Source organism: Scyliorhinus canicula, chromosome 24, assembly GCF_902713615.1.
Source record: "Scyliorhinus canicula chromosome 24, sScyCan1.1, whole genome shotgun sequence".
Classification (NCBI taxonomy): domain Eukaryota; kingdom Metazoa; phylum Chordata; class Chondrichthyes; order Carcharhiniformes; family Scyliorhinidae; genus Scyliorhinus; species Scyliorhinus canicula.
This window is the reverse complement of record NC_052169.1, coordinates 12,217,298-12,230,200: the sequence shown is the minus strand read 5'-3', so window position 1 is coordinate 12,230,200 and position 12,903 is coordinate 12,217,298. Positions and strand designations below refer to the sequence as shown.

Below are 12,903 nucleotides of genomic sequence, written 5' to 3'. Positions count from 1 at the left end.
CCTAGTCCATGAAGGTGCGGAGGATTCCGCACCTTCCGGGCGGCCCGACGCCGGAGTGGTTCATACCACTCCTCGGCGCCGGTGTGTCCCGCCCTGCTGGTTAGGCAGGATCCTGCCCCAGAGCTTGGAAGGAACTTCCTTCATGAGGGGCTCAGGAATTTTGATGTAGACACACAGGGCGCGATTCTCAGACCCCCACGCCGGGTGGGAGAATCGCGGGAGGGCCGGGCGAATCACGCCACGCCGCCCTGGCACCCCCACGTGATTCTCCCACCCCCCACCCCAAAATGGCGTGTCGTGTTTTGTGACAGGCCGCTCGGAGAATCGCCGCCTGCCGTTTCTAAACGAGCGGCCTGCCAAACCCAACCCGTTCACGCCGGCGCCAACCACACCTGGTCGCTGCTGGCGTGAACAGCGCGCGACCGCTGTGTGTGGGGCCTGTGGGGGGGGGGGGGCGGAGGGATGATCGAGCACCACGGACGTGCTCAGGAGGTGTCTGGCCCGCGATCGGTGCCCACCGATCGTCGGGCCGGCGTCTCTAAGAGACGCACTCTTTTCCCTCCACCGCCCCGCAAGATCAAGCCGCCATATCTTGCGGGGCAGCGGAGGGGAAGACGACAACCGCGCATGCACGGGTTGGCACCGGCCAACCTCCGCATGCGCGGCTGACGTCACTTAGGCGCCACCGGCCGCGTCATTCCGGGCCGCGCCGCTTTGACGCAAGCGTCAAGGCTGGGCGCTCAAAAATCACGTGCCGCCACTCCTAGCCCCCTGGGGGGAGGAGAATAGGGGGCGAGGAGCGGCCTCCGATGCCGGAGTGAAACACTCCGGGTTTCCCTCCGGCGTCGGCTGTTTGTCTCCCTTTGGGAGAATCGCGCCCACATTTTTTCATGATCCATTCACAAGGTGTGACAAATGATCCCACACTGGTTGTGGCCTTCCACTGTCCTTGTGAGTTGAGAGTTTGCAACATGTATTCACCATTGCCTTTGACAGCAGCATTTGCTTACTGGGCAAGGAAAGATAGCATCACTTAGGCTGCTGGCTTTCCCTCCGGAGATCTTATGTGGGCCCCCAAAGCCCATGAGTAATATATTGCTGTCGGCAATGACGCCGTAGGGTATTAATGCTATTTAACATCAACAATGGCAGCACGGTAGCATTGTGGATAGCACAATCGCTTCACAGCTCCAGGGTCTCAGGTTCGATTCCGGCTTGGGTCACTGTCTGTGTGGAGTCTGCACATCCTCCCCGTGTGTGCGTGGGTTTCCTCCGGGTGCTCCGGTTTCCTCCCACAGTCCAAAGATGTGCGGGTTAGGTGGATTGGCCATGATAAAATTGCCCTTAGTGTACAAAATTGCCCTTAGTGTTGAGTGGGGTTACTGAGTTATGGGGATAGGGTGGAGGTGTTGACCTTGGGTAGGTGGTAGGGTGCTCTTTCCAAGAGCCGGTGCAGACTCGATGGGCCGAATGGCCTCCTTCTGCACTGTAAATTCTATGATTCGATGATGTGCCTGCCTCGGGCTGCATTTTGCAAGTCAATCCCTGTGGCTTCTGATGCAAACACACTCTGATTTCACAGCGACCAGCCACAAGATAGAATACCATCAGTACACAAACGGGAGAGCTGCTCGGTGGAATACCTTGCGACAGTGAGAGCAGCCTTATCACAGAAATGAAAAAGGGACACAAAGATACGTCCCTCCTGCTGAAAGCGTATCTCCCATCAGCACAAAACTGCGGGCATTAGCATCAAAATGACTCACTTAGCTTCACCCTGACCCTTGCAGCGAGAAGCAACCTTTTGCAAAGCTGAAGAGGGGGCTGACATTTTAAAGAGCCTTCTGCCACTTCAGACATCAGACTCCTAAGAAAGGAAAAAAAAACAATCTAACCCTCCCCTTCTAATGCCTGGATTTGCCATTTTCTTTTCTTTTTTTTGCTGCTATTTTCGGGCATTTCTGATGAAGTAACTTTGATAGCGTCCACGGAGGAGACGGCCTGAGGCATTTCTGAGCTCCATACTTTCAACCGCAGTCAAAATTATATTAGTGGCTACTTTCTGTTTGTGACCTGGGGGGGTGGCGGGGGGGTGAGTCAGTTTGAGCTGTGCTGTGTGGCAGCTGTGGGTAACTCGCCCCATTTTTTAAAGAATCTTTATTGTCACGGGTAAGCTTACATTAACACCGCAATGAAGTTACCGTGAAAAGCCCCGAGTCGCCACATTCCGGCGCCTGTTCGGGTACACGGAGGGAGAATTCAGAATGTGCAAATTACCTAACAGCACGTCTTTCGGGACTTGTGGGAGGAAACCGGAGCACTCGGAGGAAACCCGCGCAGGCACGGAGAGAACGTGCAGACTCCACGCGGACAGTGACCCTGGGGCCCTGGTGCTGTGAAGCAACAGTGCTAACCACTGTGCTACCGTGCTGCCCATTATGCCATAGAATATAGAACATACAGAACGGGGCTGGTTTAGCTCACTCAGCTAAATCGCTGGCTTTTAAAGCAGACCAAGCAGGCCAGCAGCACGGTTCGATTCCCGTACCAGCCTCCCCGGACAGGCGCCGGAATGTGGCGACTAGGGGCTTTTCACAGTAACTTCATTGAAGCCTACTCGTGACAATAAGCGATTTTCATTTTCATTTCATTTCATTTCATTTTCAGTGCTGAAGGAGGCCATTCGGCCCGTCGAGTCTGCGCCGACCCAATTAAGCCCTCACTTTCACCCTATCCCCGTAACCAAATAACCCCTCCTGACCTTTTTTGGTTACTGAGGGCAACCTAGCATTTCCAACCCGCCCAACCCACGGTGCAAAGACACTCTGTCAATTAAGAGCCAACAAAAGGAGGTTAATGCCGCCGATAATTCTCAGGAGCTGAGTTTTTTAGCCTCAGAGGGGTTCGGGGGGATGGCAGAGGCTCTAACGCGCCGTGCCTCCGATCTGGGAAGTGGGTAAACATCCTTGCTCAGTTGTGCCGCCATGGGGAAGGCTCTGTAGGCAGAGAGGGGGGGGGGGGGGGCGGGAAGTGCACCCACCAGTCGCCCTGTGCCACGTGTGACCAATCGCAACAGCCTCTGAGACAGGAGGAATGAATTGAGAGTAGATTTCCAGCCTCCCACCTGAAGCTTAAAAGAAACGTAACAAAGGTAGAGTTAAGAAAGAAAGACAAGAGCCGAAGATTGACAAAAGTGATTTTCGAGTCATGCTCTCAGTTCAAAGATCTGAATCAAGCTCCAACAGAATTTGGGAGATAAAAGAACCATCTAATTTAGTACTGACCAGAGGGATTTTCCAGTACTTTCCACCGGTGACATCTTCCCGCCCCGCCACGGGTGACCCTCCGTTCCCCGTGGCGGGTTCCCGGTGGCAGGGCAGACGAGCCATACAAAATGGCGGAGACCTTGGCGGGTCTCAAAATTCCCACTGGTGGCCAATGGCAAACCTAATCCGCTGCTGGAAAACACGCCGCCGGGGAATGGGGCAGGTTGGAAAATTCCGACCCAGGATTAATCTCAGCAACCCAGTTGAGAAATAATCTGCACAGGCCAGGGATAAGATTTTGCAGTCCTTTCCACTGGTGACGCCCTCCAGTCCCACTGGAAGTGATCACCCCCCCCCCCCCCCCCCCTCCCCGGCAGGTTCCCCAGTAGCAGGACAGGCGAGACATAGAAAACGGCATTGATCTCGGCGGGACTGAAAAATCCCGGCGACGGCCAATGGCGAGCCTCGTCCACTACCGGAAAACACGCCCAGAGTCTTTGGGAAAGCGGAGAGGAGGTTTAAAAAAAAATCAGGGAAAGAAGTTTTTTCACAGCTTCCCAAAGCATTTAATGAGAACGGGGTAGGAGCGGAGAGCCATTACCTTAACAGCTATTAGTTCGAGGGCTCTGATCAACCACACAAGATCTTTCTGAGATGCCATTACCAGGCCTTCAGCAGTTCAGCCACCATTGTCTCCAGCACTTGAGATTCGCCCCGTCCCTTCACAAGTGAATTTGGAATATTGCCTTATTTCTCGATCAGGTGCTCCCAGCCAAGGATGAAACTCACAGGATGGATGCTACGTCACGCGTGCCAGGTCTACAAATTCCTGACCCGCTTTCCTCTGCGAGTTCTGTCCCTCGCCGTGTCGGCAGAAGGTCACAGAATCAGCCCTAATAACTGCATTGACCCGGCCTCAATCCAGTCGAGACAATTCTCTGGCTTGGGGGAGGTGGGGCCATTCATTGGAGGCACATATTCGGGACAGGATGAAATGAAATGAAAATGAAAATGGCTTATTGTCACGAGTGGGCTTCAATTAAGTTACTGTGAAAAGCCCCTGGTCGCCACATTCCGGCGCCTGTCCGGGGAGGCTGGTACGGGAATCAAACCGTGCTGCTGGCCTGCTTGGTCTGTTGTAAAAGCCAGCGATTTAGCTGAGTGAGCTACACCAGCCCCTTGAAAGACTGCAGTTCCCAAATCTCTGAACTGCAACCCGACCTCCTCTGCAGTGTCAAATTGGGAAAAAACTCACTTTCCCAAACGTTTATACCTGTTGTACCCTGCTGCGAATCCTTTCGTTCAGCTAAACACTTGGCCAGAGGTGAGACCGCAAGCCACATGATGGAACACCTTTTCCACTTTGCTTACTTAAAATAGGCTCACATGCATCCTGCCACCATCTCCTTGAGTCTCTCAATGCCTTCTCCCAGCGTAGTTTTGGATCTGGAATGTGAAGGTGATATCTGTGGTTGCCAGGTAACAAATGGACAGCAGAGGTATACACCAGTCTCAGTAACCTTTGATCCTTGCCACAGGAATAAAGCCACCGTTTATAATGACAAATGAAGCCAGATCAAAGTCAAACAAGCCAGGGACAGCACGTTGGCGCAGTGGTTAGCACTGCAGCTTCAAGATGCCGAGGTCCCAGGTTCGATCCCGGCTCTGGGTCACTGTCCGTGTGGAGTTTTCACATTCTCCCCGTCTCTGTGTGGGTTGCGCCCCCACCACCCAAAGATGTGCAGGGTAGGTGGAATGGCCCTTAATTGGAACAAAATGAATTGGTTACTCTTAAATTCATTTTAAAAACGTCAAACAAACCGGCAGCAATAATTATTTCTTTGCTATCCTCTAATTCAGAAACAGAAAACGTCCGCCATTATTCGGGTTTTTGCAACTCAGATCAATTGTCTGTTGCTCAGATTTGACTCTGTTCTTCCCCCCCCCCCCCCCCCCCCCCCCCCCCCCCCCCCCCACCCCCCTTTCATTTATCCTTCTGTGTGATAGGAAATCATAAACTTTAACTGCAGGAAGCTGGTGGCCTCCATGCCTCTCTTTGCCAATGCGGATCCCAACTTTGTCACGTCCATGCTAACGAAGCTGCTCTTCGAGGTCTTCCAACCCGGCGACTACATTATCCGTGAGGGGACGATAGGGAAGAAGATGTTCTTCATTCAGCACGGGATTGTCAGTGTCCTTACAAAAGGCAACAAGGAGACTAAACTGTCGGATGGGTCCTATTTTGGAGGTGAGGAAATCTTTATTTGACAAAAGACTTGGAAAGGAGTGGAAGGCCATGAGCCCTGATGTGTTGGGTAATCTGGATCAGTGGAGACTGCGTTTACTTTAGCAGTAACATATACAGGCTACCAACACTTGAAATAGTACAACACTATTTTATTAAGCTGAACGTACTTGCACTGTGGGTCGACACTATGTTAGATTAAACTGAAGACCTATGCCTATCCTGACCAGGCTAAACTGTTAGCACATGGTGAAGATCTGTGCTACAAGCTGCGAGCTCTGTCCTTCTCAGAGGCTGCATCCCGAATGAGCGGGAAAACTGATGCCTTCTTTCTTTATAGTGAGTGTGCTCTAACTGGTGATTGGCTGCTGTATTGTGTGTGTTGATTGGTCTTGCAGTGTGTCAGTCAGTGTGTGTTTGCACCATTATATACTAATGTGTATATTATGACAAGCCCTTGAATGGATTCGGGAGGATTGCTGCAAAACGAGACACATTGCCAAAACTTTTACTTTTGTACTCATCAAGACGAACGCAGCAATGCCAAATTTCGAACAATCTCAACAACTTAGATGAACGGAGAAAATTGTGCTGATTGGTTGACAACGATTGGCTGGGGGGGTTGCCATGGAGGAGAAAACGGGGAACCAACCAACATCCTTTTCTCCTGTGGCACAGTTTGTTGCGATCGTTTGAAATTTTGTATTCCTGCATTTGTCCCGATGCAACATCATCCATTTTACACGGTCACACAAAGGCAAGGCACCATTGCATTCGAAAAAATACGAACGGGCCACTTGGCCCCTCGCACCTGCTCCACCATTCAATAAAATCGTGACTGATCGGATTGTAACCTCAATCCCACATTCTTGCCTAATCCCAATAACCCTTCACCCCTTTGCTTATGAAGAATCTAACTACCTCTGCCTTAAAGATATTCAAAGACAGTTTCCACTACCTTCTGAGGAGAGAGTTCCAAAATTTCAGGACCTTTGAAATTAAGAAATTCTCCCAATCTCTCGTAAATGGGTGACCCCTTATTTTTAAATAGTGACCCCCAAGTTTTAGATTCTCCCACAAGAGGAAACTGCCTCTCCGCACCCACCCTGTCAACACCTCTCAGGATACTATACGTTTCAATCAAGTCATCTCCTACTCTTCTCAACCCCTCCGCAAGTAGACAGAGGTTGTGGTGTTTTGCATTTTACTCGGAGGACTGGTTGCTGCGATGACGTGCACCATTTTTTTAGCACCCATGTTTCTTTGGATCTATGAATATTGATTGGTCGAGGCTCCAATTTGCCTATCCTTCAAATGGCTGGCCAGGAATCTCCCCCCAGCAGGCACTCTTTCCCAGGGTTGAGGGGTCAGTCACCAGGGGGGGCATAGGTTTAAGGTCCAGGAGGCAAAGTTTAGAGGAGATGTGCGAGGCAGGTTTTTTACACAGAGGGTGGTGAGTGCCTGGAACGCGATGCCAGGGGAGGTTGTGGAAGCAGATACATTACCGGCGTTCAAAAGGCATCTCAACAAATAATGGATAGGATGGGTATAGAGGATACGGCACAAGGAAGTGCTGAGTGTTTTGGCCAAGGTCGGTATCATGACCGGTACAGGCTTGGAGGGCCGAAGGGCCTGTTCCTGTGCTGTATTGTTCTTTGTTCTTACCACCTCATCGAGAAGGATTTATGGATGGATAATCAACCTGGTTGGCCACATTATGAACACAACTTCCTTGGCCATTAAGTCCTGGGGCGCGATTCTCCGCTCCCGCGCGGCATCAAGAGGGCCGTCGTGAACTCGGCCGAGTTTCACGACGGCGTCGGAGGCCGCTCCTCGCACTCTATTAACCCCCCCTCCCCCCCCCCCCCCAGGGGGCTAGGAGCGCCGTTGTGAGAAACTCGGCCGCCGGGCCTTGATGCTTGCGTCAAAGCGGCGTGCCGAGAATGACGCAATGGCGGTGCCTAAGTGACGTCAGCCGCGCATGCGCAGGTTGGCTGGCTCCAACCCGCGCATGCGCGGTTGCTGTCTTCCCCTCCGCTGTCCCGCAAGACGTGGCGGCTTGATCTTGCGGGGCGGCAGAGGGGAAAGAGCGCGTCTCTTGGAGACGCCGGCCTGATGATCGGTGGGCACCGATCGCGGGCCAGTCCCCTCCCGAGCACGGCCGTGGTGCTCAATCCCCTCTCCGTCCCACACAGGCACTAAACTTACCTTTTGCGCTATGTTCACGCCGGCAGCGACCAGGTGTGGTTGCCGCCGGCGTGAACAGGTTGGGAACGTCAGGCCACTCGGCCCATCCGTGCCGGAGAATCGCCGATCGCCGTGAAATACAGCGAGCGGCGATTCCGCGACACGCCATTTTGGGGGGGGGGTGGGAAAATCGCGGGGGGTGCCAGGGCGGCGTGTCGTGATTCGCCCGGCCCTCCCGCGATTCTCCCACCCGGCGTGGGGAGCGGAGAATCGCGCCCCTGGAGTGGGACTTGAACCCAGCGTCAACACTTAGTCTCAGGACCGAGAATCCAGCCTCTGCAGTTTCATATTGATCATTCCCTAACAGATCATTGATTGAACTGGTCTATTCTTAGCCTCTCTTCAACCTGTGGACATGGGTTCGTACCTTCCTTCTCTTCACTTCAATCTTAGAATGTTTCCCTTCCTTTATCCTCACTTTGAATCTACATTATCCCCCATTGAACCTTTTTCTCAGTGGTTTGTCTTCATAATACAACCATTTCTTTCTTTGGTCATGCAGTCTTATCTTGTCATTCTCTGTGGTAGAGTCACTGAACGTATTTAAGAAGGAAATAGATTTCTGTACTCTAAAGGTGTCAAGGGGTGTGGGGAGAGCTTGGGAGTATGGTGTTGAGATAGAGTATCAGCCATCATCATACTGAATGGCTGAGCAGGCAAAAATGGCCTACTCCTGCTCCTATTTTCTATGTTTTATGTATCCTACTTAGCTGCGTGCTTCAATCCCTCTCTGAAGGTACTTAAATCCATCGTCCAACCACACTGCTGTTCACATTAGCTTGCCCAGCCCGCCCCGTCTCTGAAGATGGGCTCTCCGCTTTCTTTGAGTGGGCTGACGTGCTTTCCTCCAGCCCAATTAACAGGCAGTGGCAGAGGAGTCCGTTTTTATTACACGGCGCGAATTGCAATCATTTCTTACAGCTGCAGTTTTGTCCGAACATGTTCTCAGAGAGAAGGAATCGAGTATCCAGCAGCACAGTGTAACATCTGATTAGGTTTGCACCTGCCGGCCGACGTAGGGGGGTTGGAATGAAGATGTACTCCGGTGAAGAACTTGTCGTCCAGTCTGGAGCGGAATATTCTGGAATAATCATGCCTTGCGAACTTGTCCATTTGCCGGCGGGATAATATTAGCGTGATGCCCCCATCATTAAAATTGGCAGTCTAACAATAATTTGCATTTATATAACACCTTCAGTGTAACAAAACACCCCAAGGTGCTCCACAATAGTGTTAAGAAACAGGATTTGACTTCATGAAGAGATATCGGGGCGGGGTTTTCCAGACATTCCCGCTGACAGGATTTTCCAGTCCCGCCGACCATGACCTCCCCCGCCTGTGGGTTCCCCTGTGGTGGAGGGTGTGAACAACAGGAAATCCCATTGATGGTGTCGGGACCAGAAGATCCTGCCTCTGCTGTTGCAAAACAAGCCGTGAGGAGATGTTGGGAGTGGAAAATCCCATTAGGTGACTAAAGGTTTGAGCAAAGAGCTAGGTTTTGAAAGGGCGTCATAAAAGGATGAAAGAGACAGAGAGAGGCAGAATGTTTGCGGGGGGGGGGGGGGGGGGGGGGGGTGAGCGGGATTCAAAATCTTAGGGCCCAGGCAGCTGAAGGCACAGATAATGAAGGTGGAGCGATTAAAATCGAGGATGCACGACAGAGCAGAGTTGGGAGGAGTGCATATATCTTGGAGGGTTGTGGGGCTGGAGGGGGTACAGAGACAGGAAGGTGTGAAGCCATGGAGCAATTTGAAAATTAGGGTAATCAGTTTAAAATTGAAAACCTTTATGCCCCCAGCCTTGCCGGGTACTCTATCACACTCCACCGCATATTCTTCCTAAATATTGGGGCCACTGGTTGTGATGCACTTTGTGACAACCTAAGAACACAGAAGGAGCTAAATAAGTACAAAGACAATTTAAGATTATCTGTCCGGCTTGCAATGTGCCTTACTTACACTTGCTGGAAGATACATATGTTCAATATAGGAACCTGTCCTCTGCAAGAAAAAGTAACATGTCCAGGCATTGCACCTTTCTCGAATTAAGCAAAAGCACGGGGAAACAATAGTTCTCTGGTGCATTCCCCATGACAACACCTCAAACAATCAGTCATCTTATCAACTAGTCAGCCCCTTTTCTTATGCAATATAAATCATTGCTTCCTTTGAAATTTGGTACTCTTGCACCTCTCCTGATGAAGCAAGATGAAACGTTTGGGCAGCAGTATCTCTTTTTTTTTGAACAATGCACAAGTACAAGGACCCGTCTTTTTCAGTAAGGGCGATCCCGCCATGGAACCCAAAGTTGCTTGTCACTAGTAAGTAGCCATCAACACTTGGATAAAGCCCGGACCCTCTCAGTTCGGTTGGCGTTTCACTCAGGGGTGGTTTTGTTTCGGCTAATGAAAAGTAAAAGATTTATCTCAGCCTTCTGCCGCTTCTGACATGAGATCATCAATTTGCCCCATCCCTCACTTTTATGGTCCCTTGCGCCGAATGCTATCTTCTTTAATATTGACATGTGGGGGAGAGGAGTGCAGAACATGCAGTAAACACCGCATTACAAAATGATTCACTACATTTAAGTTGATTGGAATTATCCAACCTAGTTATAATGCTGATCTGTAAAGCAATGCGTTATAAATGAACCATGGGTGGCATTTGTTATCTGTAGTAAACCACATTCTACAATGTTCAAAACAATGCTTGTGGGGAGGCTAGCAATGATGTGATTCAGCTAAACACAGTAAATATATGACAGGGGTGTCAAAATACTTTTGTTCAGAGCAGGAATTACACAAAGCACGCATTTTTTTAAAAAAACAGTGGGGGGTAAATTGACTTAATTATTTGTTCAGCAGATCAATGTAAATCGAAACAGAAGAGAGGAGATATTCGGATAAAGGTAATTAATTGCGCTTCACAAAGTGAGGTCTGGCACTAGGTTAACTTAATATGTACTCTGTACTTTAGTAACAGTGGATAATTGGAGTGTATTAGATTGTATGCAATGAGAATGAAGAAGATATTGGTGATTTCCATGCATAAATGAGGACATGAATAGGATATGTTTTAATCCGTGGTTTGGTCCATAAGCAGTCATTGTCATGACAATGAATAAAGGAATGGCTTTGGACTCCTGAGATTCTGTACGGTGTGAATAAATGTGAAGTGCCTTATTCAGTGAGACCATGGTTTGAATGAATAGATAATAGGCCGGTGGATTGGGATCCCTTTATCTGCATCAGAGTCAACAATGAATAAAACTGTGGAATCTATTGTACTTAAGCGCTGGTCCAAGTCAGGCAGAGCCCAAGGCATGTGTTGCTGAAAAACACTTGAGTTATTAAGAGTTTGAACGAAGAAGAAAGTGGTTCTGTTACATATTAAGTGCTATTCTATCTAATCCTTGTTAGTTCGCTAAAATCTCACCGATGATTGATCCATCATGAGCAAAGTAGTCAACGGGAACATTTTTCTAAAGGTTAGTGTGCTGAGTGACTTCGAATATTTGCTTTCAGTTCGCAGTGATCATGTAGCCTTCAACCCCGATCTTCAAATAATGGCACACTTTAAACTTTGTGTGTTTCGGACTTTGTATCAAGCCAAAATCGGGCGTGAAGCTGAAGGGTAGTCAGAATTTCAGACATTCCTATGCTGCTTCACTCCAGCGGTCCAGACAAGGCCCCTTTCAAGGATGGAAGGATGAGGAGGAACGACTTCTCGCAGAGGGTGATGAACCTGTGGAACTCGCAGCCCCATAGTGCGGTGGAATCTGAGTCATTAAATGGTTTCAAGAAGGAGATAGATATATTTCTGATTTTTAAGAAACGGGTTAAAGGGATATGGGGAACACAGAAGAAGGTGGATTTGAGAACAGGAAGAGATCAGCCATGATCTAATTAAATGGCAGAGTAGGCCTGAGGGGGCTGAATTTCCTATTTCTGTTTCTAATTCCTTTGTTCACCAGGAGAGCGGTGTTGTTAAACAGCGAAGGTACTTCACATTGAGATTACAATTGCAGTGCGAATGCTTCACAAGTTCCGATTTTAACCGAATGATTGGGTTTCGGCCCAATTCAGATTCGGACAATGCCTTGCTGGGCACTGAGACAGGAGTGTGAAGCCATTGACCTTGTTAATCGATTACTCTTTCTTTCTCTCTCTCGGTAGAAATCTGCTTGCTGACCCGTGGCCGTCGGACAGCGAGTGTGCGAGCCGACACTTACTGCAGGCTGTACTCCCTCTCTGTAGACCACTTCAATGAAGTGCTGGAGGAGTATCCAATGATGAGGCGCGCCTTCGAAACAGTGGCTCTCGACCGACTCGACAGGATAGGTATATCTCCTTTTTATTCTATTTGAGCGGTGGGCACCCCTTTTCATCCATAGCTGTTGTGGTCTCTCACCTTAACGTCCGTAAGGACAGCGAGGAAAGTGATAGAGATCCACCGGATCCTTAGATGCTGCACAGTTAATGAATTGATGCAGCTTCCATTCAGGAAATCTGGAACATTGCACTGCAAACTGTGAATTCGCAAGCTTATAAAGTACATCCACCAGCTGGTGTGACGCTATGCTTAGACAAGAAGGTTTGTGCTGAGCGAACTAATGTCCGTGAAGAAAAGAATGAATTTCTATGGCGCCTGTCACGATCTCAGGACAACCCAAAGCACTTTCAAGGTTTTAGCCTTTTGAAATGTGGTCACTGTTGTAAGATAGCATAGCAGCCAATTTGCGTACAGCAAGATCCCTCAAACAGCAGTGTGTGTGGTAATTATCATAGAATTTACAGTGCAGAAGGAGGCCATTCTTCCCATCGAGTCTGCACCTGCTCTTGGAAAGAGCACCTGACCCAAGCCCACATCTCCACCCTATCCCCATAACCCAGTAACCCCACCCAACAATAAGGCCAACTTTGGACACTAAAGGCAATTTATCATGGCCAATCCACCTAACCTGCACATCTTTGGATTGTGGGAGGAAACTGGAGCACCTGGTGGAAACCCACACACACACGGGGAGGACGTGCAGACTCCGCACAGACAGTGACCCAAGCCGGAATCGAACCTGGGACCCTGGAGCTGTGAAGCAATTGTGCTATCCACAATGCTACCGTGCTACCGGAATGACTAACCAAATAGT

At 49.8% G+C, this 12,903-nt stretch overlaps 1 protein-coding gene across 1 annotated transcript in view; it reads left to right on the top strand.

Moving 5' to 3' along the window:
• Positions 1 to 12,903, top strand: part of hcn4 (hyperpolarization activated cyclic nucleotide-gated potassium channel 4) — a 329,968-nt gene that overhangs the window by 268,672 nt on the left and 48,393 nt on the right. Inside the window, exons 6-7 of the mRNA XM_038784491.1 lie at positions 5,274 to 5,514; positions 11,933 to 12,097. Coding sequence (XP_038640419.1) covers positions 5,274 to 5,514; positions 11,933 to 12,097 — 406 coding nt within the window. The remainder of the gene's footprint in view (positions 1 to 5,273; positions 5,515 to 11,932; positions 12,098 to 12,903) is intronic.